This window comes from Lissotriton helveticus, chromosome 7 (assembly GCF_964261635.1).
Source record: "Lissotriton helveticus chromosome 7, aLisHel1.1, whole genome shotgun sequence".
NCBI classification, from domain to species: Eukaryota; Metazoa; Chordata; class Amphibia; order Caudata; family Salamandridae; genus Lissotriton; species Lissotriton helveticus.
In genome coordinates, this window is record NC_136068.1 from 934,183,253 (window position 1) to 934,209,249 (window position 25,997).

The 25,997-nt window shown below is 48.8% G+C and overlaps 1 protein-coding gene across 1 annotated transcript in view; it reads right to left on the reverse strand.

Annotated features, from left to right (window-relative positions):
• DIAPH1 (diaphanous related formin 1) overlaps positions 1 to 16,255 on the reverse strand; it is a 1,046,618-nt gene extending 1,030,363 nt beyond the window's left edge. The window contains exon 1 of the mRNA XM_078653498.1: positions 15,534 to 16,255. Coding sequence (XP_078509624.1) covers positions 15,534 to 15,659 — 126 coding nt within the window. The 5' untranslated portion in view covers positions 15,660 to 16,255. The remainder of the gene's footprint in view (positions 1 to 15,533) is intronic.
• Between the last annotated feature and the right edge of the window lie 9,742 nt (positions 16,256 to 25,997).

Sequence of the window (25,997 nt, forward strand, 5' to 3'; positions counted from 1 at the left end):
GTTGTGCTACATAACACTGGCTATGTACATGTGTTTGATCCATGATTTTGATAAGCTGAGGTATATTATTGAACAGTGTAACATTTGGAATTGATATATATACACAATCAACCAATAGCTCAGTCTGCTAGTGATTTTTTATGTTTTAAAACCTCGCAAAAAGCTTTAAAATAAAAAAAATTACTTAAGAAAGGTGTGAGTTTTAGGCATTAAAGCACACAAATCGACCCCAACGCCTCTAACTCCCTTTCTGTCAGAGCGTACATTTTTTCTTCAACAGATTGTGAACTGCCAGTTCTCATACTTGATTTCTCACAGTTTTCTATTCTTTTCTCAACTGCAAATTCGATGTAAACCACCAACCTAAGTGTGGGTTCCGGCAACAGCAAATGGAATCCTTAACATAGGGCAACTTTCTGATCTTTAGCATGGCAGCCAAGTTAAGTAAAGCAAACAAAAACACACCTTTGACCACAAGTTAAAAAAATGTCAGTGTACCCAGATAATCAATTTTTCCCAAAAATTTTGTTCAGCTAAAAGAGAAATATGTATACACTGTGCAGAGTACTGGAATTCAAAGAGGCGTGGAAGTTGGAGTTCACATGGCGAATAGTACAAAAAAATAATTAAATAAATCTCACAGCATCACCAGCATACTACGGTTCAGACAGACCATTCGGAACTTACTGCAATGTTTCATTTACAGAGAAATATTTTTTAATGAAAAATATATTTAGTAATGCTTCATTTATTAAAACAAACTTAAGAAAAGCAACATTAAGCCATCTACATTAAATCACACAGATTAGGCATAAATAACCCAACACTACACAAGAAGTGTAATCAACTGCAGAACAAGCCCAGGGGAACCTATGCAACCACCCAGTAAAGGCCTGGGCGCATGTAAAAGCTTTGGATTTTATTTATAAGTGTTTATTTACAGTTTTTATTACACACTAACCGGTAATTAGGAAGTCTTAGAGCACCTATGAAGTGGAACCATGATCAAACCTAGAAGGCCCAGAGCAAAAAAGGAATGATCAAAGCAAGTCAACGTTATACTCATGAAAAATGTCAAGGATGATAAAGCCATAATAAGGGAGATAGTCTAGATCAAGTGTTAGGGTCGACCGAACTTGGGCATCTAACCCAATGGGCTTGAGAATAGGTAATGTTCACAGTCTCAGGGCGGGTGAAATTATTCTAATACCATGGTGAAATAGTGGGTCTGAGGAGAATCTGAATTTGGAGTAATCCAACTCCAATCTGAGGCAGATAGGAAAGGAGTTTCATAGGAAGGTGCCTAGGTACTCAATGCTCCAGGGGTTAAATGTTTCATATCTCAATTGGCGTGCTGCTGTCAATCGTTTGTCAGTAGGCCTGAGACTCAGGGTAGGTTAATAAGGTAAAGGGGCTGGAGATAGGATTTGGGTCACTGTAATTTAATGACTTATGGACACGACAAGGCGTCTTGCACTTTGTCCTTTTCTGCAGAGCGGGAGCCAAAAGAAGAGAGATCGGACAGCAAGGCGTGACACGATAATGGCATTTTTGATTTGTGCAGCACTCTGAAAGCATAATTTTGGACTTGTCTTATACAGGTGGGGGAAAAAAACACGCCATCATGTTTATGCTCCTTCTGATGGGTGTAATCACCTCCCCACATAATTAACTTAGCCTTTTTTAATAATAGGGGAAGGAGCGCTTCCAACTCATGCTGTACAACACAGGATTGCCTTGTCCTGAATCTCTGCCCTGGATTATCGATACTTCTTGGAAATACACTATATTACCCAGGTCTCCTTATACCAATGGTAGCCTCCCATTGGTTCCTATAGTTAGCGTGCTGTGCGCAACAAACGCAGGCAAGCTCTGGGAAAGACTACTTTTCCCAGGTCCCTTGATACCAATGGCAGCTTCCCAACGACTCCCATAGAAAGCATGCTGCACACAACACACATGGTCACGCTCTAGGCTGAATGCGGAGGTAGGGATTACAAGCCCCTCCTGAGCCGAACAAGAGCACCGCAAAGCATGTGGCCCCCACTGGGATACCCGTCCATGCATATCATAAGTGACCCTACATTCTTATATCACATGCTTACCATTGTGAGCGCAATCATTGAAACTAACACGCCTGATAGGCAGGGTAACTCCTCCCCGGCTCTGGTAATTACAGACACACAAGTCCTGAGCAGGTGATAATCATCAGGCACAACACTTTTGCTATCCAACACTACAAATGGATTGGCCAGGCTGGGGAGCCCATTTACCTTTATATAGAAAATGATTGTGTCACAACTTTGTCTGCACCTGTCGGCTGTTGGGTGGGGCACGGTAGGACCTATGCGCTGCACCTAGACATAGTAAGTTAGATGATGTAGATAGAATGAGAGAGAAGTACTAATAAATTTTAACTGGACACAGTATCATTATCTTAGAACTCGATAAATGTTAACAGGTCTAGGGTGACAAATTCTCACTGCTTCCTATACTGCTATTTCTCCCCTTTTCTGCTCTGTGCTTACATGGGATCACACCCACTAGAGTGTGACTATAGGCGGCGCCCACCCTGAACAGACCATGCGGCAAGAAGCCCTCGAACTAGGTATAGAATGTACACTGGGATTACGTAAGGATCCCTATGTTACATGTGTGTTTTTTCACTTGTGCATGTGTCTTGTGAATTAATGGTTTTAGGTCACTGTGTCACATGTGTTAAAGTTTAAAAGTATTTTTTTATATGCAGGATTGTCATTGTGCAACTCCATACAATGTTACCATGATTAGTATTCCACCATTGTGGGCTTTCGCCTTTGTCTTCTTACTACCATGGTTTTGTTTGTTTTTCTCTCTCCCTTAACTAGTCAGTAATTCTCTATATGTGTTTAATGATACCCTTCGCTATTAGTATAAAAGTGCAGGGTACATAGATTCAGCCCTGAGGAATGCCCGACACCTTCTGTTTCCAGTGAAAGTGCAGAAACATGTTGGCAAGACATCTTAGTGGGACGGAAGAGTCATAGAAACCATGTACGTCCTCTAAGAATACCTTCACAGCACTTTTTACTCAAGCCTAGGAAACCACCTGAATAAAGGATACTTTGTTGTATATGCTAAGGTTTTTTTTTTTACTACTGAACTGGATTCTAGTATTTTATCCAGAGAAAATAAGTCATTCCTAAGAACTCACTCAGGTCAGTCTCCGCCGAGGTTGAGTCCACCCTAGTAGTATCACCTTACCAGGGTGGGACGAGGTGGAATATGTTGAAGCATGTCTCATTATGTGAGTGAGCCTACCTCGTCCAATTCTTCAAATTGCCCTTTTTTTCGTAGGGGTACTAGGTGTGACTTAACATTTACCAGGCTCTTATTGTTAATCACTGCACATGTTATAAGCAATTTACTAGTGATTAATAAAAACGTAAAAGAAATATAGGTGTTTGGCAAAAAGTCTATTCATTACACATGGAATGTTGGGCAAAGTAGATTGAAGAAGGTAAACAAATGAAGGATTTCTTCTGTTGTATTTGGATGGATCAACATACAAGACAGAAATACACCACAGTGCCCAGTACAGGACTACTAGGGCCCCATGACAGGCTATCATCAACCAACCAGGAACCTGTCCTTAGTTGTGCACCACACACCCATAGGTCCTGAAGAAGTGCCACCCGATTCCATTAGGAGCAAGCAGGCACGAAACATGTCGACCTTACACTAGCCATTGTCCACTGGGAACATTATTACCCACTAGGACATCCACTACCTTTTAATTAGGCAGGTACTACCTAGATCATTAAAATTATTGTATAGGACTGTCCCTGACTTATTTTAAACCACCACCTCGTGCACACACTTTTTTCACTATCCATATACCCGCACGCACCCATACGGCTTCTCTAAAAAGATCTCCGATAAAGAGCCCCGGAAACGGTGAGCCCGTCGAGCATTGCAGCGCCGGCCCAACGAGGAGCAGGGCCCAATGATGAAGCATGACACCTTTCGGGGTGTGTGAGGGCAACATGACAAAAGACTAGTCTTTCCCATCCCTTCCTTTCGGAACTACACTCTCCTTGCGCTACATGCTCTTGTGGAGCCATGTGTGTAGGTCCTGCTTAAATAATAGGCTCCCGGTCCCAACCCCCTTCTCTCATAAGTATGGGTATGTCTCGTTCAGTGAGATGATGTAAATGTAAACCCCAAGGACTCTGCTGGAGTGGAAGATGTGTTTAAAAAAAAAATAACTATGGCTGATAAGTCGGCAATAACTGGAGAATGTTAATAATCACCATGTACGTCACAATGCAGCTCATCTGAAATCCCAAAATATTTATATTTGCTTCTCTTCCTTGAAAGAACGCTTTCGTATCTGAATACTCGATTAGACCATATGAATATGGAACAAATCATGGTATGGCATGAAGGTGCAAATCTGATACATCTTTACTGCTGTACTGATCTAACAAACTATGTTGCATGTATTTTTGAGTGTTATATAGGTTATCAATTATCAGCCAGCACTGTTCAATACCTTTTCAAAAGGGGCAGAAACAAGACTAAAAATAACAAAAATCTCTTTAAAGTAAAGTAATGATGAATATTGATCTCAGTGAATTTTACAGCTGAAATTTGTATATTTTTGAATTACTTAATGGGTTACAGTAATAATTTGATAAATGTATTACTGTGGACTAGTGCCGTTATCTTTATAAAACAAAAATAAACAGTTAAATTTAACAAGCATTTACAATGCAATGGTCTCGGCATTATTAAAAGGTAGAGCTATTGGCATTGCTCATGACATTTTTTTTAAACATAAATAAATGGTATTGTCATTTACAATGGCAATAATTGAGCATTAGAGAGTAGTAGAAAGTAGTAGAAAGTATTCGCGGACACAGAGCCACACACACAGAGCCACAATCACTGTCCCACACACACACTCCCTGTCCCACACACACACAGACTCCCTGTCCCACACACACACACACACTCCCTGTCCCACACACACACACACTCCCTGTCCCACACACACACACACTCCCTGTCCCACACACACACACACTCCCTGTCCCACACACACACTCCCTGTCCCACACACTCCCTGTCCCACACACACACACACTGTTGCCCACACACACACACTGTTCCCCCCACACACACACACTGTTCCCCCCCCACACACACACACACACACACTGTTCTACACACACACACACACACAGTCCCTCTCACACACACACACACAGTCTCTCTCACACACACACACACAGTCTCTCTCACACACTCACACACACTCACACACACACTGTCTCTCACACACACTGTTTCTCACACACACTGTTTCTCACACACACTGTCTCTCACACACACTCAATCAATCAATCAAGGACATTTATAGAGGTGGGGGGTGCTGCTACTGCTCGAACAGCCAGGTCTTGAGCTTCTTCCTGAAGGAGAGGTGGTCTTGGGTCAGGCGCAGGTCGGTCGGGAGGGAGTTCCAGGTCTTGGCGGCCAGGTGGGAGAAGGACCTTCCTCCTGTTGTCGTTCTTCGGATGCGGGGGACGGCGGCGAGGGCGTGACTGGCTGATCGGAGGTGGCGTTTGGGAGCGTAGAAGTTGATGCGGTTGTTGAGGTAGCTCGGGCCTAGATCGTGTAGGGCTTTGTGTGCGTGGGTGAGGAGACGGAAGGTGATTCTCTTGTTGACGGGGAGCCAGTGCAGGTCTCTCAGATGTCCGGAGATGTGGCTGCGTCGGGGGATGTCGAGGATGAGTCTGGCTGAGGCGTTCTGGATCCGCTGGAGTCTCTTCTGGAGCTTGGCGGTGGTTCCGGCGTAGAGGGCGTTGCCGTAGTCCAGTCAGCTGGTGACGAGGGCCTGGGTGACCGTCTTCCTGGTCTCGGTGGGGATCCACCGGAAGATCTTCCGTAGCATGCGCAGGATGTTGAAGCATGACGAGGAGACGGCGTTGACTTGTCTGGTCATGGAGAGGGAGGAGTCCAGGATGAAGCCCAGGTTGCGTGCGTGGTCTGTCGGTTTGGGTGCGGTGCCCAGGGCGGGGGGCCTCCAGGAGTCGTCCCAGGCAGAGGGCGAGGAGCCCAGGATGAGGACTTCCGTATTGTCTGAGTTCAGTTTCAGGCGGCTGGTCGTCATCCACTCGGCTACATCTTTCATCCCTTCGTGAAGGTTGGCTCTGGAAGCGGCGGGGTCGTTGGTCAGGGAGAGGATCAGCTGGGTGTCATCGGCGTAGGAGATGATGTTCAGGTTGTGTTGGCGTGCGATGGGCGCGAGGGGGCTCATGTAGACGTTGAAGAGGGTGGGGCTCAGCGAGGATCCTTGAGGAACGCCGCAGATGACTTCGGTGGCCTCTGACTTGTACGGTGGTAGACGGACTCTCTGTGTTCTTCGGTCAAGGAAGGAGACGATCCATTCCAGTGCCTTCTCCTGAATTCCGACGTTGCTGAGGCGCTGCACTAGGGTGCGGTGGCAGACAGTGTCGAATGCCGCGGAGAGGTCTAGGAGGACGAGGGCCGCTGTTTCTCCGTTGTCCATCATGGCTCGGATGTCATCGGTGGCAGCGATGAGGGCGGTCTCGGTGCTGTGGTTGGCTCGGAAGCTAGACTGTGAGGGGTCGAGGGATCCATTCGTCTCGAGGAAGGCGGCCAGCTGTTTGTTGACGGTCTTCTCGATGACTTTGGCTGGAAACGGGAGGAGCGAGATGGGACGGTAGTTCTTGAGTTCGGTGGGGTCCGCTGTTGGTTTCTTTAGTAGAGCGCTGAGTTCGGCGTGCTTCCAGCTCTCCGGGAAGGTGGCGGTGTCGAAGGAGGTGTTGATGATGTCCCGCAGGTGGGGTGCGATGACAGCGTCGGCCTTGTTGAAGACGTGGTGAGGGCAGGGGTCGGTCGGAGATCCGGAGTGGATGGAGTTCATCATGCGGACGGTGTCATCGGTGCTGATCGGAGTCCAGGCGCGGAGGGTGGTGGTGGGCGGCGTTGCAGCGGTCGTTGTGTGCGATGGTTGAATGCTGAAGCTGTTGTGTATGTCCGCGATCTTGTTGTGGAAGTAGGAGGCGAGGGAATTGCAGAGGTCTTGCGATGGGGTGATGTCGTTGTTTCCGGCGTTGGGGTTGGAGAGCTCTTTCACGATGTTGAAGAGTTCCTTGCAGTTGTGTGAGTTGTTGTCCAGTCGGTCCTTGAATGCAGTTTTCTTGGTGGCGCGGATCAGTTGGTGGTGCTTCCGGGTGGCAAGCTTGAGGGTGGTCATGTTGTCCGGTGTTTGTTCCCTTCTCCAGACTTTCTCGAGGGCTCGGCAGTTCTTCTTGGAGCTCTTGAGTTCGTCGGTGAACCATGGGGCTTTCTTGCTGCCGGGTCTGCTGGGCGGGGTCCTCAGAGGGGCGAGTTCGTCCGCGCAGTTGCTGATCCACTTCGTGAGGTTGTCGGCGGCCTGGCTGGGGTTCGCTGAGCTGGCGGGAGGGTGCTGACTCAGGGAAGCGGCGAGCTGGTCGGCTGTGATCTTGTTCCAGCTTCTTCGGGCAACCTGTTGCTGGTGGGTCGTCGTTCTTCTGAAGGTGAAATGGACGCAGCTGTGGTCCGTCCAGTGGAGTCCTGTGGCGTGGCTGAAGGCGATGTCTATGCTGGATGAGAAGACGGCGTCGAGTGTGTGTCCGGCGAGGTAGGTGGGGGTGGTCACCAGCTGCTTGAGTCCCAGGTTTGCGAGGTTTTCCAGCAGGGTGGTGGTGTTGCGGTCGTCGTTGTTCTCCAGGTGGCAGTTGAGGTCCCCGAGGAGGATGTAGTCGGCTGAGGGGAGGGCGAGCGGGCTGATGAAGTCGGCGATGTCCTCGCTGAATTGTGTGCGTGGTCCCGGGGGTCTGTAGATGAGGGTGCCTCTGAGGGTGGTCTTGGGGTTGACGTGGATCTGGAAGTGCAGGTGTTCGGCGGGTGCGATGGTGTCGGTGTTGGTCGTGATGCGGATGGTGTTCCTGTGAATGATGGCGATGCCTCCTCCTGTCTGGTTGACGCGGTCTCTCCGGATGATCTTGTAGCCGTCCGGGATGGCGATGTCGGGCGCTGAGGAGGCGTTCATCCAGGTTTCCGTGAGGAAGGCGACGTCTGGGGTTGTGGTGTCGAGCAGGTTCCAGAGCTCGACGGCGTGTCTGTGGACGGAGCGGGTGTTGAGCAGGATGCACTTCAGGTGGTTGCTGCTGGTGTTCTGCTTGGTGGACGCTGGTGCAGTGCAGGTCCGGGTGCAGGAGAACTTGCAGGACTGGCAGATGAAGGGTCCGTGGGTGCGTCTCGGGGTGGCTCGGTAGCATCCAGGGGTTCGGCCGGCGTTGAGTGCGTTGAGGGTGGCGGCGTCGTACGTCCGGCGGGTGGGCTGGGGTCTGCGGGGGCCAGGGGTCCTGGCGCTGGGCGCGGTCCAGGCGCGGACGGGCGTAGACGGGCTTACCTTCGGCGCACCTTCGGTGCTCCCGCTGCGCGCGGTCGCTCTGGGGACGTCATAAGAAGGGAGCCGGTCGGGAGGGTCTGCGGGGAGGCGGGAGCGCGAGCCAATCGGCTGTCGGGGGGCGGGGCCACGGGCTGGGGCGGCGGGAAAAGCTGGAGCCGGCTTGGCGGCCCTCGGGAGGCTGGGCGGCGGGAAAAGCTGGAGCCGGCTTGGCGGCCCTCGGGAGGCTGGGGCGGCGGGAAAAGCTGGTGTGGGCTCGGCGGCCCTTGGGAGGCTGGGGCTGCGGCAGCGGCAGCAGGCACAGGAGCGTGGGGGTGACCAGGCCGAAGACACACACACTGTCTCTCTCACACACACCGTCTCTCTCACACACACCGTCTCTCTCACACACACCGTCTCTCTCACACACACCGTCTCTCTCACACACACCGTCTCTCTCACACACACCGTCTCTCTCACACACACCGTCTCTCTCACACACACCGTCTCTCTCACACACACCGTCTCTCTCACACACACCGTCTCTCTCACACACACTGTCTCTCTCACACGCACACTGTCTCTCTCACACGCACACTGTCTCTCTCACACGCACACTGTCTCTCTCACACGCACACTGTCTCTCTCACACGCACACTGTCTCACACGCACACTGTCTCACACGCACACTGTCTAGGTTGGGGTTCGCCCACTTAGTACGGTTTATGGAGCACAGTGTTTGTGGAGACCCCCCCCCCCTCCATGATGCACAGACACAGAACAGGCAGGAGACACATTACTTAAAAAAACAATCCACTCTCCTGAACCATCAGAGTCCATAAGATTAAAGCGAAAAGCGAAGACTCACAGATATGCGTGATCAAAATTAGAGTTATAATGGTGCCCCACTGAAACTGGAAGAGCTGAAGAGTGTTCTATGACGAGCTACATTTAAAGTGCGAAACTCGAGCATCATACGTGCAGTTTCCGCAATCAATTATTAGTTTATACGAATACAGTCCCTGCACCCCCAAAGCAGGGGGTGGGGGGCAGAAAATCGAGCACGAGGCAACCTAGGGGGTTGGGGAGGGGGGCAGAAGTCAGTTAAGTTAGCACCACCCCAGTCCCTGTATCGTGATTTACTGAGTTTACAGTGTGCACAATGAGACAGCGGAAGACGAGGGTAGCCACAGTCACATGGCAAAATCAACATGGTTGACACACAAAAACCATAGATTTCAGCGAGCATTTGGTCAAGGAGTATATACATAAAATTAATCATTTAAAGAGGCTGGACAGGACTGATATTGACAAGTGGCACACTCTGGAGCAGATATGTGCTGATAAGCTAACAATTAACTAAATTTCCGGATCCCAGGACACAACAAGAGAACAACGATAAGATGTCAATACAATGGACAAGGAAACTATATAACACAACCTGGGCAATCTAACTAAAAAGCTTTAAATCAACTGTAGCTGCTCTCAACTATCAATCAAACCAGATATAATGCCATTAGAATGAAAGTGTTTAACTCTTCAAAAAGCTGCCGCAGTGCTCTGAAAAAGAAGGCACATAGCTATCAAAAACCAGCATTAATTAGCACATTAAAAGAGCAGCTGGAGCTTCACAAAAGAAACAATAAAAGACAATGGTGCCTTAAAAGTAACAATATGAAAAAAAAAAAAAGGTCGAGGGGCATAAAAAATAGTCATTGTGCCCAAGACTTCTTTCCAAAATGAAAAAAAATCACCTAAGCTACATACACACAGGTCAATAAACGCTGGTAAGAGCTTTGTGGGTTAATACATGAAATGAGGAAATCAAAGAGCAGAATTCGAATTCTGATCGGTGGCCTCGGCTTTTCAGCCTTCAGAGGTTGATTAAAAAAAGCGTACTGCGTCTGATGGGTAAAATCACTCTTCTGAATCAATAAAGCGCCTGACAAGAAAACTGCATCAAAAAGATCTTTTGTAGCGCTCACTGTCATTAACGAAACTGTTAACTCGTATATATGGTATAAAGAAAATATAGAAATACACTTAATTTCTGTAACCAAGCCCTACTTGAGCATTTACGTTCATGAATAACTAGCCATGTACAGATAAACTTACCAATGACCAAAATGTCGGTGGGCACGCAGTTTTAAACATACTGGACATATTAAAGTGTAACGTATGGGGACTCGGTACTCAATCACGTGCTCACTCAGCTCGTGTTGATGTTCTTTACAGAGGAGCGGGCGTGCACGCCTGTCACACTCTCCAGCACACCCCATGCACAGCCTATGCAGCAGGGCCCCTCCCTGCAGAGGGAAGGCCGCCCATCCAGCAGGGTGGCACCGGGGCCACTGTGCACTGCACGTGCACCTGCAATGCGGATGGCATGCTGCTCTCCTGCGCGCGCCCAGCAAGCATCTGCCACTGCAATAAAGATATCAATGGGCCCCCGCAGTGCACAGCAGCATCTCTCAGCTCCCATCAGCCGTGGGAGTGGATGCCCTGGCACAGCCCACGGCTGGTCCCCCGTAGTAGTAAACAGAAGAGAAGCATCTACCCCCAACGCTTCTCTAGCCCTAAATACTTGCCCTCCTCGCCTTAATCCTTCATCTGGATGCGTCCGCTCTGATAACCTCCATCTTCCTGAGCTCGTCGCTCAGCTGCTCTGCGCCCCGCCCGTAGGATGCAGCTCAGAGCCCCAGGAACACCCTTTACATGAGCGTGCACGGAGGCTGAGGATCGCCGACGAAGACACGCAGAGCTCCGAGTCTGCCTGCTGCCGAGACTGACCCGAAGAGCCCAGGGAGTTTGGGGCGTCGGTGAGTGTGTGTGGTGGGGGGTGTGTGAGTGTTGGGGGGGGGGGAGAGAGAGGGAGGGGATGTGTGTGTGCCTGTGTGTCTGTGTGTGTGCCTGTGTGTCTGTGTGTGTCGGCCGGCCTGCAAAAAGCGCGTCCCCAGACCCTGGTAGGCTTGTGCACCGCTCTGTCTCCCTTCAGAGCTAACTTGGCTGCAATAGGTCTCGCTGCCGAGACCTAAAAGGGGGATTTGGGAGCGTCAGTGACCCTAGCATTCCGGCTCACAAATCGCAAGCGATAGTGACCAAACCCCTATTTATTTCAATTTGTTTATTTCTTAAACATCGAGGAATACTGAAATGAAATACAGTTTGATGTACTTTACACGCCGCAGTCAGTAAACTCATGCAGCACGTGGAGCGGTTAGTACTTTGGCCATGTCCCTTCCCACAGGGCACAAGTCCTATAAAAAAAAAATTTTAAAGTAGGGGGATGTTGGGACGCGAAGTCTCCTGCATGTCTCTGGAGAGAGTGCTTCCCCTGCCTTATGCTAATCTTATGGAAAGTCTCTCAAAAGCTACTGTATAGTTTCTAGATCCCTACCTCAGTGAGCATGACAATCATACATGTCCACTGAGGGTCTCCCTGTTTACATGGATTGAGACCCTAGAGCTTGGCTCTGAGGTCGAGGGGGCATGCCTAGTGCACCCCTATTTTTCAGAGAGTGGCTACTGACTTCTCTATTAAGGCTGTGGTAGACTGACAGTGGTGGCTGCAATAAATCTATAGTCAGGAGGGGTGAGTCCATAGGCACCCTCCTGACCAAGTCTGTGCAGTTTGCCATGCCTGTGGGCCTGTTGCCTTTGTCTGCCTGATGTATGTTTGAGAGCCCGTGGGTGTACAGGGGAAGAATGGTGATTTGAGCCAGTGTGAGGAATGCGAGCTGTTCTGCTGGCTATCCCAGCTCCCCCGTGCCCCTATTTCCTTGGAAAGGCCTGGTGAGATGGGGTAGACACTCAGCTCTTACATGGGTTTAGCTGCACTAACTTTGTGGAGAGGACCCTCCCCCACTGGTCAGGGCATTCCTGGGCTGGAGTTAATTAAAATTCCTCTCTAGGGAGTTGCACAGCCCGATACCAGGAAGGGACCTGGTGCATGCTTTACCCATGCATTGAACACGCCGCAAACGGTTTGTGATTGGAGGTGTATTCAGGATGCAAAAGTAGCAGACTCTCAGATTGGATGAGCCTATCAAACAGAGGTGATAAAAGTCTGGCCTGAGTGGTCAGCTGTTGTTCAAGACTGTTCTATGACTGACGAGGCGGCCACACCAGAGCCGTCTGAAGATAGCCAGTCGCAACCCGCAGTGTGAAGGCAGGAGATAACACCCTGTTTACTGCGTCTGGAAGGAAGGCATCAGCAACATTAAGGACCAGCTGTTCTGTGAGGCTGTGTGCTTTAGACCAAGGAAATTACAGACAGCTGCCCAAGGTGTGGAAAGGAAGCTTACAGCCCATCACAGAGGCTGGTGGAAAGAAGCTTGCAGCACATCAATTAAAAACTGGAAAGAAACTTGCAGCACATGAAGGGAGCCAGAAAGGAGGAAGCTGTATTCTAGTCATTGAAGGTAAGATCAAATTCCCTCTAAGCTCCTCCCTTGCGCTGTGGGAGCCTGTACAAGCAGTAACTGGGAATAGAGGCCAGGGAAGCAAGCCCCCACCTTTCTTTTTGTGATCTCTGAGGGTATCAGGGTGAACTGGCACTCTGTCCAGCCACTACCCTCCTACAGCTAGCCAGTGGCTACTGGACTAGTGGGACTCCAGTAAACTGTGCCAAGACATCAGGCACCTGTGGTCAGATCCCTGACACCACTAGAGCGGCATCCTCAATCACGACAGGAGGGCACTTCTGTTGCTTTGGGTGGGGGGTTATGGGGCTGATCAGACTTGACATCATATGCTGAATCTATATCCTTTCAATCCAAAGATTGGTATCAAGGCTCTAGTAAATGAGAGCAGCCCTGTGTAACATGATCTGTAATATGCAATGCTTACTGTGTGTTTTCATGTTAACTGTGTTTTTATAGTGCTTGGCGTCTAGGTGCTATAATACTGTTTGGGGTCAGAACTCTGTCCCAGAGGGTTGTAGAGACTTCTGGTTTTCACTGTTTATCCTAGTTTTATGTGTAGTATAATTATCTTATGTGTATTAAAGTATTTTTATTTTATAAAAAGTAAAGCACTGACTGGACATTGAGTTTATCAGCTGGTGGTACGGGTTACACTGTATTCTGAATGTCTAACCCTACCTCACCTCCTTGAGTAAGCCTTGGACTGCTCTGTCTCGCTACCCTGAGAGAGTCAAGTGCTGGAGAGGAGTACTTGGTTATCCAGTTTTGGGTCCACTAGTACTGAGGCCCCAGGACACCAGTGAGGGAACACTCCAGTTGATGCGATTGGAGCGCAGTTTACCCCTGAGTGCCCTGGTGCGCAGGAAGCCGGGTTTAACAGGGGACTAACCTAGATACGCAGAATGCAAGTGACATCACGGCGCGTGCACGAAATCATGGCGCACAACATCACACATGGCATCACAGGAATTGACATCATAGAAAGTGGCATCAAAAGCCACGACTTTACAGGAAGTGGCATCAAAAGAAGTGACATTAGATCGAAAGCCCTCACATATGTTTACCAGGTTTATCATGTGTACGTTTGAGCGCATTGCAAGGATATCAGCACAGTGAGCTATGGAAGATGATATGCGACTTCTACACCTTGCTATCATCCAGTTTTATGTAACACATCCTGTACATTAATTTACAAACTTAGATAATTTATTGTAGATGCAATATGCACGTGTTGATGTAAAGTGCTTGGACACCTTGCATTGGGATGAGTAGGGCTATACAAGAAAAAAAAATAGTGGTACTTCAATGCCTCCTCGGGTGTAGTAAGCTCTATATAAATGCAATTTGCTTTGTGTAAATACTGAAAAAGACCAACACATCTGACATTCTTACAGTGCATGCATACTTCCTGAACAGGGACTGAACAAAGTGAAAAGCTGCCTCTCTTAAGTATGTGTGAAGTGCTAACAAGGTGTTAGCCTTTGTTTGCCCTCCACTTCATTTGCATCAGGTGTGAAGCTCCTGACTGCTCCCAGACAAGAGACTAAAACAAAAAGAGGCTTGATGACCCCTCAAATTTGGCCTTTGTTATGTGCCCAGCAGGTGGTCTTAAAAAAGAAAGCCCCGGCCCCGCCTGCGCGTTGTTGCTTCTTGCAGATGGAAAGCAGACAACGCACAGGCGCGGCTGAAAGTGCCCCGGTGTTTAGAAGTTACACCGGGACGAGTTCAGCACATTATTCAGTGGGGCCCAAATTCTTGGCAGGGTGGACGTCACGCCGTCCACCCGCATGTATCCCCGACTTGTGCCTTGCTTCCCCATTATTAGAGAATCCCGGTTAACCATCTGAATGAGAGATAATTAGATTTTGGTTGATGTGCTGCAGAAACATCACGCCGGTAGGTATAAGTATGAGATGTATGTGCAGATTAATTCGTCTCTCAGGGTCCGTTTACAAAGAAGAGCAGAAAAAGACTTGCAACACAGTTTGGATCGCTGTGCCCAACATCCCACTTTTCAAAAGTATTTTTTAATTAAACGTCAATATCTTTGTATACTAATAATACTAATAATGGCGAACACTTCCTTACAGTGCTAGGGTAAGAAGGGTAGTATTTCAGAGGGGATCCAACAGCGTTAGTGGGCAAGATATGAGTGTCAGTGTTTATGTCCCACAGACAGGACGCAGCGGCTGTCAGATTACAAAGGCTGTGCACCACATGCCACAAAAGTCCTTCCGGCAGGTGACACAATGACAGCAGCGCTGTATGCCCAGAGTGCACACACTGGAAGAGCGGGGGCTGCTTGGACAGCAAATGGGGGCAAGAATAACACTACAGGAGGCCGACATGACACTAGTGCCGTGCCGTCCCTGTCAGATCGGGGGAGGGGGGTCTGTCACAGACAAGTAAATAAGCCGTCAGTATCAGCGTTTCTTAATGACAACTCTGCGGTCTCCGACAGTACCGTGCAGAGAAGGGAGGAGTGGTGGTTGTCAGACTGGTAGTGTTTAGAGAGAAGAGTTATGGCACCTAAAAGTGGACTGTTATGACCCCCCCCCCCCCCCAAGCGGCAAATCTGGGGTTGAATCCTGCAACATCACACAGGCACTCCCTAGAAGAGGGTCAGCCGCTGACTCAGAGTTCTAAAGCTGCCCCTCCCCTGGTCACATGCACGCGCGCAGACTCACAAATTTCTTGGACTTGCCGTCGCCCTCCTCTGGGTTCCGTGGTTTCTTCTTCTCCTTGGTGCTCCGTGCGGGGCCCGGAGGTCCGGAGCCACCTCCTCGCTCCCCTCCGCCATTCGGGGGCTCCATGGCCCCGGCTGTCAGCCTCCGTTGGTTCCTTTGGTCTCGCCTACAGGGCGGGAAACCGGTCAGCGACGCGTGCCCCAATATCCGCAATGAGCCCAAACAACGGGTCGTAGGTAATGAAAGGGAACCAGCGCCGCCGCCCTAGTCCAGAACCGGGCGCGTGATCTCAGGTGTAGGGAACGAGTAACGCGAGTCCAGTAGACCAATCCACTGAAAGAACCGGCACGCACCCCAGGTACGGGGGCAAGAGCGAGCTGAGCTCGCACCCCGCTGACCAATCCGCTGATCGGGACGAGCTCGAGGCCGCAGGGGCAACAGCGGGCGCGCGCTCAGCTAGCCAATCAAAGGACAGAGCGTGAGCCCCCTCCTCCGTCAAACTGTCACAGTACGCGACACCGCCGGGGACCCAACTCACGCTGTAGTTTCCTAAGTCCGTGCCTGGCAGCCGGGCTCTTCACAATATTCATGAGCTTGTTAGCATGATCTAGGGAGCCCCTGATAGGTCGAGAGGCATAGGAGCAACAGGCTTTGATCTCAACTCCAGAAAACTTCAACAGCTTCCGCGTTGTGCGGCTGCGATCGGGCTGTACCATTTGGGCACAGGAAGGGGGAGGGGCGAGATACTTCCTGGAAACGGCCATGTCTGTGCAAGGGTGTGGCGTAAGGCAGGTGAGGTTGTCGGCTCCATCTGGTGGCGAAATTAGAGAACGCAGGAGTTTGAAAGTGAATTAAGGGAACTTGAACATAACACATCCATGCCGACAGACGTTATGCAGGATGGTGTCTCCCGATTTACAGACCAAAATGGCTTTAAATTAGTTTTATACAGCCTGAAACTGCCACAATTTCAATGCAAGTTGATATGAAAAATAAGTCCCCCTGATTTACATCTCTTTGTGTTTTCCTAATGTTACAAAGTATGCCAGCAGGTCGTATCGGGAAGAGTAGGACAAAGAGGCATTTCTATAGTACACAGCACGGTGCATTATTTGCATACCTAAAGATCAAAATATTTGTGATGAGGGGGGATCACTCAAAGTAGGGTTGAGTCAGTACAGCATACCAACGCTCCGTCTCTGCCTTCTTATCCACTATACATCTCCAACTGCCTGGGCTGCACCCCCTCCCCCCCCCCCCCACACACCAATCAACCAGTCAGCATTCCATCCACACATACCCCCCACACATACACCAATCAACCAGTCAGCATTCCATCCACACATTCTATCACCCACCATTCCACTCCTATCACACATAACACACCTCTCTCCTTATAACTCAAAAAATAGATAAACATTATTACCCCAATGCTAAAGCAGAAAATGCATGTGATAGTGTATAGAATAAAATGACACAATACACTGTACACAATAAAACATTGATACCACATTGCTAAATCAGAAAACGCAGAATAAAATGCATATAATAAAATGAAATATCAATCTGAACAAAGATGCCTGAGAAAGTGAAACACTGCACTGCAACAAAAGAACATAACTCTGCATAACAAAATTCATATAACAATGTAACATTCTACTTTGACAAAGTACACAAAAAATATGATTAAAAGCAAGCAACAAAGTCTACTCTGTTCAACATGGGGAAAATAAAATAAAGATCACCCAAACACATAATACTCCAAATACTTCGGCTTAACACTAACTCTCTTGGATTTAATACTGGGAGTCCTGGACCTGAAAGCATTGGCCCCACTCCTTAGAGACTCGCATCCCCAGCAGACTGCATCCAATCAACTACCCACTGGGGAGCCAACCTATTGATGGACCCTCTCCCCCTCAACAGCACAAACTGTGGGACTCCCGTAGTGAAGTGCAGAGTATTGTGATAACTCCAAATCCTCTCTGACAGTGTCTCCACATCCAATCCAGAGTAAAGTCCCAACTGAATGGTGTCATTTAACATGCAGTTAACCCTCTCCACCATTCGATTAGCATGGGTTCAATACAGTGCTGGGGTATAATGTTTAATCCCCCAAGACATCAAGAAATCTTGCATTTGCCTGGATTTAAATTGTGCCCCATTGTCCAGGATCAACACTGAGGGGACACCCTCACAGGGAAGCAACTTTTTTTGTATTAGGCTCCTTTAAAAATGTATGAGCAACCCATTTGGATTGGTAATCCATCACAACCAAGGCAAATTTCAAATTTTCACCTAAAATATTGATGGGTCCAATGAAGTCCACTCTCAATTTTTCCCATGGCACGTTAAGATATTCAACAGGAAAACATGGGAATGATGAGAGTGCACAACAATGTGTTTCTTAGGGAACACTCCGAACATCTAGTAATAAACATCTACACATCCGCATACATGCCTGGCCACAAATAGTACAGTATACTTCTCTTCCTTGTCCCTGCTACACTAGTATGTCACTGAAGTGCCAATCCAATAAGTCTGCTTCTCAACTTTCCTAGGGGAATTACCAATTTGCCCCTCATAACTGATTCTTCTTTTGGACTTAATTCCTCTCACATTTTGTTGAACCCCTTCAATTCATTATGTAATGAACCTTCTCTGTGACACCGCTGGATGTTTATTTCTGAGAGTCTTTTCAAATCCTCATCTTTAATACAACTTGACATCCAATCTTCTGCTGAAATAACTTTGTCTGTGACTGTTACACCATCCACCAAACACGCCACCAGTTCTTCTTTTCAGTTCACATTCTCTGCATCTTTAGGACACCTAGACAAGAAATTTGTTGTGCCGTTTTTCCATCCAGGTATGTGTTCGACTTTGAAATTGTACTCGTACATTTTGGATAATAATCGGACCAAGCTGGGACTGGAATTCCTCAAGCTCTTGTCATTTAACAATGACTCCAAATGCATGTGATCTGTGACCGTCACAAATTATTTTCCCTACAAATAGATTGCAAAATGCTGTGTCGACCAGAGACATGCCAGTGCCTCCCTTTCAATCAGGCTGTAGTTCTTCTCAGCAGACGTCAACCTCCTGGAGGCAAAAGCAATTGTGTTCTCCTTCCCTCCCACCACCTGACGTAACACTGCCCCCAGACCCATACTACTGGTATCAGCAGTGACCACTGCAGGAACATCGTCTCTGTATGTTTGAAGAGCAGACCCTAAGATAATCAAGTCCTTCAAATGATTGAACGTGTCTAACTGTTTCTGTTCCTTTACAAATTTGACTCCTGACCTGAATAATTTTCTAAGATATTCTGTGTGTAATACAAAATTCATGCACAAATCTGGAATAATACTGACATAAACCTAAAAACACCTTAGATTATATTTGTCGGAAAGAGATGGACATTCCCTGATGGCTTTTAGTAGGTCTTCGTTAGGTGAAATGCCTGCCACTTACAAGTTGTGCCCCAAGTATTGTACCTTGTCAACCAAGAACTTGTGTCAGGACTTGTGGTTCTTGTGCCCATTCCACGCAGTCATATGCAGCTCAGGACAAAGAGTGGCAAAAACCATGTTCGAGGTGGCTGTCAGTAGTGGAACTGCTGGCATGAACGTATGCTGGTGGATCGAAAGGGATCCATTCCAAGATGGCCCCTGCCTGATACAAGGAACAGGAAGTGTCAATCTCGCATGATGTTGTCCTCACTGATAGTATAAACAGTTGCCCGAAACTCAAGGCGAGCATCTACTGTTCTGGTAACTTAAATTGGACCTGGTGTTTCTGTTTGGGAAGCATTCAGCGACCTGCCCTGTGATGTTTATTGAGTGGCTGGAAGGTCTGGCACTTCGGAGTACACTGACGAGTGCACCTGGCGCAGAGAGCGTCTAGATGCTCGAACCCTTTTGCCAGTCCTAACTTCTCTAGAAACAATGCCTTATGTTTTTTCAAGCTGCATTAAGGGACAACTCTTGTAATTCAGTTTCCCTCACCGAGACAATGGAAACTTACAAAGAAATGGGATACTTAGTGACTGGTCTTAACTTCATCCCAAACAAGCCTTGATCTCGCCATCCTAGAATTTTGTAAACCTTCTTTGCCACATACACTTTAGCGTGAATCTCTCTGTCTTGGTACTTAACACTTTCCTTGAAATACCCCACCATGTGAATCTCCTAGCCACCAAATGCAGCTGTGTAAATGTCTGGACTATCCAATGTTATTTGTGCCCATTTTTGCTCAAATAACTTGTCTGAAATGATAGTGATGGAGAACCTGAGTCCACCTTTACTACCAATTGTTCCTTCCCAATGAATACCTCACACTTGGGATCCCCTTTCTCCCAATTACCCTCCCAAGTGTCTACCATTTGAACTGACAATACTACTGTACTATCTGAATTGGTATTGTGCTGGAGAGAATTAGCATATTCCCCCACAAATACTACGTTGTATGTATTATGGCACACTGTAGCAAAGTGCCCAGATTTCTTGCATTTGAGACAAGTTGTACCCAAGGCTGGACAACTTTTTTAACTAACAATCTGACTTTCGGACCCACACCTAAAATATGTATTGGCATTGCAATTCGTGACTTTGCCCTGTCTTTTCATTTAAGTGTTATACATAGGTTTAGACGCAGGTCGCACCACACCCACTGCTTCAGAGACATGTTGTTCGTCCATTCTCAATTCTCTGAAGGCCATTACAGATCCCTTTATTCCTCTTGCAATCTCTAAAGTTTCTTCAAGAGATGGATTCCTCCAGCACAAAATTCTCGCTTGTAATCTGATTATCAAAATAATTTACCACTATCTTTTCCCTTTGGTACTTATCTAGAGAACCCTCAAACTCATAGAGCTTAAAAAAGAAAATATGGCAGAGAGCACCAATGACCACAGACAGCCAATAACTGTCTGTCTTCCTCTCAGATCACCTTGTGACGAAGCAGCTTGTATCGACAAATCAGTACCTTCTTTTGTATCTAGAGTCCAATAAATGAATTCATCCATGATGCACTTCTACGTCACAAATCACAGCATTTGTGCTGAACTTGGTTCTCTAGCGGGCATGGATAATCAATCCCTGCCACGCTGTGGAACCAGAAGAAAGTAAGCGCTTGGAACAAACATAATTTTAATTAAGGAGTGAAAGAGTCATGTTATTTTCCCTCCAGAATTCTTTTTTTAAAACTCCACATTCTTTCTAGAGATTGCTCGACTGCCCATCTTGGAATGCAGACGGGGATCGGGCTATGACAATGCTCGCGTATGCTGCATGGACTACTCCTGCCATGCGGGCCTGTTTTTCAATGTTCAGCCGGTTAACAAAGACTCGAGCAAGGCAATACTCGCGTCAATGTCACACGCTGCTCCTGCAGTGCGGAGGCTGTTTGTAAGTGTACAGTTGGTTACCAAAGCTCGAGCTGAGGCAATGCTCCTTTGGTGAAGCAGTGGGCCATGACAAAAGGTATGGCGCGTACCGAGCACAAGCAAAAGGAAACAAGCATTTACAATGCAACGGTTTTGCCTTTGCAAAAGTTAGAGCTATTGGCATTGTAAATGACAACTTTTTTATTTATGTGTTGGTTTTGAAAACAGATAAATAAATGGCATTGTCATTTTCAATGGCAATAGCTTAATCTCTCGCAAATGCCACACACACACCCATAGAGAGCCCCCCACACGCACACTGAGCCCCCCCACACACACCCAAACAGAGCCCCCACACACACAACCACACAGAGCCCCCCCACACAACCACACAGAGCCCCCCCACACACCCACACAGAGCCCCCCCAACACAGAGCCCCCCCACACACATCCACACAGAGGACCCCCACACACCCACACAGAGGCCCCCTCACACACCCACACAGAGCCCCCCACACTGCGAGCCCCCCCACACACCCACACAGAGCCCCCCCCCCACACTGCGAGCCCCACAAAGCACATATTACTGTAACTATTTGAGGAGATAATAGGTGCAGTAACAGCAAATTTCACAGCGCCTTATGCTGGGACAATCTTACCAACAACTGAAAGACCTGAGGGGCATTTTTTTTGCTTTCTTAATGGCCCATCATTACAATTACTGAGCACTTTACTAACCTGGGTCATCAAAACTAGTAGCAGAGCTCAATTTATCCCGGTTATTGCAGTCGATGGCGCAGCTGGATACCACCGCCTGTGTTTTTGATGGCTGCCGCTTTTTTTAATTTTTTTTATCTCAGACCAGGACTGAAGCATCAAGACAGTCATGAAAGATTGAGATAAAGAGACAAAAATGTAAAAGTGGAGGAAAGCAAAGCTATGAGCGGGGCCCCTAGAATTAAGTGACGATTAGGACCAAGTTATGTGGCAGGCTTAACTAAATTATGTGGCATGAAAAGGCGAAGTACGTGGCATAATTTGTGGCAGCATTACTTCAATAGGTTGAATTTTTTTGCAAGTTTGCACTATCTGGGAACGTTCACTCCTCATTAGTATGGGTTCAACACCATAATAGAGACATCAGTGACCGAAAGATGGCCAGGTAACTTTTCGCATGCGCTGTAGCAGCAACACGTGAGCTGCTCTTACTAAGAAAAGAGTCTATGGTGGTAACAGTGTCTCCCACTGTCATATCAGACTTCAGTTTTATTTTCCCCAGGGTGGCACGTATACTTAAACAAGGGTACAAATCCCTAGGGGTTCACAAGGCGAAGGCCCAACCTATTATTGATAATTAAATAGCTGCCATTGAGGTGTGCCAACATGCCAGAGAAGTCGTCTACAAGTTAAATTACTGGCCTTACACGTTCCAGAGCCCCACTACTAAATATATGAAGAAAACATGAAAGTCAATGTGGTGCAACAGAATTAAACGTACCTTAGATGGGATGAGAGTTCCGCACTTTTCTACCAGAACCGAAAGAGGTGGCCCGGTCAAGCCTCTTCTGGGCGCAGACAGGCCCGCTCCTGGCCTGGGCACAAGTCCTGGCACGGCGGCGCTGCGGGAGCCCTGCCAAAGATTTGTGTGCCTCCGAGAGCTAGAGTGCCGCAGTGAGCAGCAGGGAAATCTGGTGGCTGTAGTAATTGCAGCCCCCCTCCCCAAAATCTGTGCCTGCCACGGTAATCTGAAATCCTATGTAACAAAGTATCTCGCTACAGGCCAGTGTAACAACCACCCACCCACCCCTTAAATGACTACTTAATTCAACATGCTTTTCACGAAAAATTCGCCAGACCCATTGCCTTTGTAGTGACTTTAAATAATAAATGAAACAGTCCTAATGCCTTGAATATTGAATTGGCACCGTAACTATTATTCAGCCCCACTGTCTTGTGCAAAATCTTGCAATACAAGCACTCTTTTTTTTTAGCAAAAACACAAAACTTCGGTTCAATCAATCAGAAGCTGTGCTCCAGAGAATCAACACGTGAGCTGGGCAAAATTTCCTCTCCAAGTAGTGCTTCAGAGCGCTCTTTTTCTGTTCATCACAATGTTAAAGGAGAAAAACACTGTCAATCCAGACCTATAAAGGTGGCCACGTTTTAGGTTGCAAGGGCTACATTGAAAATCAGGAGGACTGCAGCGGCCAGGACTGAAGTGAACATTTAGTGCAGAGTAAAGATATTGACAGGTCACTGGAGCCTAATGCATGCGTAGAATGCGCTGCTACGTTGTACCTACACACTGGGCATTCTAAGGATCTGGAAAATAAAAAACAAGTTGAGCACTACAAATCAAATAGGAGTAAGTGTCGCAGCCCCCTGCATTGCACGACTTTATCTCGCGCCGGGGGGGGGGTGCGAGGGGGGCTACTAGAATGTCCCGTGTCGTGTCAGGCACTTACAGGGGTGTTTACAGCTCCTTTGACTTCAGTCGGAGAGGCAGGTCTGTGGAAGAGAACTGCATGATGGGGCTATGGGAAGAGCTACAAGAGAGCACAGGGGAGAGGGGGGGAGGGGGTGGAAGGTGAGCATTAAGGTTGTGACAGATACACATGTGGATGGAGAGAAAGGGGGTCGATAGACGGATGAATGGAAAGAGGACAGACTGAAGGGATGGATGAGAGAAGGATGCGCGATAGATATGTGGGTGGATGGAGAGAAGGATAAGAGGTAGATGGGTCAGCGCCTTGAAACCCTCACGGGTGAGTAGCCGAGCTACACAAAAGCATGATTTATTGATTGATTGAGGGTAGGTGGGTAGGTGGTGGAGGGAAGCATGGACGGAGAGGATGATAAGAGGTAGAGAGGTAGGTGGATGGAGGGAAGCGAGGACGGAGAGGTAGGGGGTAGGTGGATGGAGGGAAGCATGGAAGGAGAGGGGGGTGAGAAGTAGGGGGTAAGTGGATGGAAGGAAGCATGGACGGAGAAGAGGATGAGAGGTAGGGGTTAGGTGGATGGAGAAAAGCATGAACGGAGAGGAGGATAAGAGGTAGAGGGGTAGGTGGATGGAGGAAAGCATGGACGGAGAGGAGGATAAGAGGTAGAGGGGTAGGTGGATGGAGGGAAGCATGGACGGAGAGGAGAAAGAGGTAGAGGGGTAGGTCGTTGGAGAGAAGGATGGATCGACGGACAGGGTCTGAATGGAAAGAGTTTAGATTGAAGGGGTGGGTGAGAGAAGGGTGGACGCAGGGATAGGCGCAGAGAGGGGTGGGTGGATGGAGCTAGGGATGGCTGGGTAGAGAAGTGATGGATGCCTGTGAGAAGGACGGATATGGAGAAGGAAGGGGAGCAGGTCAGATGATGGAGGGAAGGAAAGAAGGGAGGAGAGACGGGCGGATGGAGAAAAGGAAGGATGGGTTAGTTATGGATGGAAGGAAGGAGGGGAGAAGACAGGCACAGAATAATAGAAGGAAAGAAGGATGCACGGGTGGAAGAGGACTGAAAGAAACCGGAGAGAAAGAAAAATGGAAGGGTGGATGGAAAAAGACAAGAATCGAGAACTGGAAGGAAAGACGGCCCCACACCCTGCTCCCCGGACGAGTGTCGACCCCACCCGCCGGTTCGGTGTCACATCGGGTACGTTCCAAGAGCTTTTTAATTGCCTTGTGACGCCCCTCAAGAAAACTAAACCCACAAGCGCCAGAATGCAAAGATGGTTCCATTGCTTGGAGAACTCCCCGGGCGCGAGGAGGCTAAAGTGGGTGCATGGTAACCCCCGCCCTCCCCGCCCTGCTTACCCGGCGGCAGCCTCTGCGCTGAGCCCTCCTGCTGCTCCCAGTACCACCTGAGCTGGGCTGCCCGCCTCGACAGACTGCCCTCCTCCAGCAGGTCGTCCATCGGCGCGCGCGCGTCCATCCCGGGCCCTGGCACCGTCCGCGCGCCCGGGGGATCCGACTCCTCTTCCCACCGCCTCTGCCGGGAAATGCCGCCCCCTCAGAGAAAGTGAAAGCACCCGCGGCCGAGTGGGCTGAGTATGCGCACATGCCAACTCTGAAAAGCCCGGGCTAATTTTAGAAGTGGGCTTGCGGTTAATTATCCCGGCTTCCCCAGAAGACAAAGCGTGTGATCTTGTGCAGACCGATTTATCGGCCCGCAGAGCTGCACGAAACTTGCGTGCAAAGCAGTGCACAACGCGAGTTTTTCAGCGAGAGGGGAGAAACAGCAGGCTGGAGCAGGAGGGGGCGGTTCCCACCGGACCACCACTTCTGACAGTAACTCGCCGTGGACTTCAGCAGCATATAGAAGACACCATCTCCCAGCTAGAAAGATCATGGCGCGTAACAGGTTACTCAGCAGTTGTCAAGAAAACGGCACAGCTGCAGCATCCCCCTCCCGTAAATGTGAAACTGCAGCGAATGGCTGACCATAAACTAATACGCAGTGTGTATATGCTATGAAACACGCGTTCTTCTCATGACCCTCTCAATGCAGAGCATATAACTGATCCACGTACTGCATGATCTGTTTGTGTATTGTTGTCACTCCTAGTAAAACAAAAACGTACCAGATGGGCGGGAGGCGGCCGCTGTTGTCCTCTGGGCAGTGGGAAAACGCAATGCTTCATCTTACGCGAACCATGTTTACCGCTAGTGTCGTGTGGTATGTCCACGGACAGGGGGAGGGGGGCGGGAACGGCACACGGGGAGGAGGGGGCGGGAAGGCAAGATGAGCAACTGAACGGACACACGGGGAGGGGGGGGCGGAACGGACACACGGGGAGGAACCACACAGACGACATGGGACGCGGGAGGTGGGCGGGGGGGGGGCTCACGGACAGCGGGAGGGGGGAGGGAACGGCAGCACTCACCTCAACTTCCTCCAGCGGCGGTCGGCCGCGTAATGGGAAAAACAAACAAATAAAAAAAAAAACGAAACTCCGCCCACCGCCGCGATGACGACATCGCAGAGGCGGAGAGGGAAAAAATGTCGGGAACGCCCCCGAATCTGGTCCGGCCTTGACGGACAGATCCGGCTCCCAATGGCTAGCCTCCATTTATGGAGCTAGCCAATGGGAG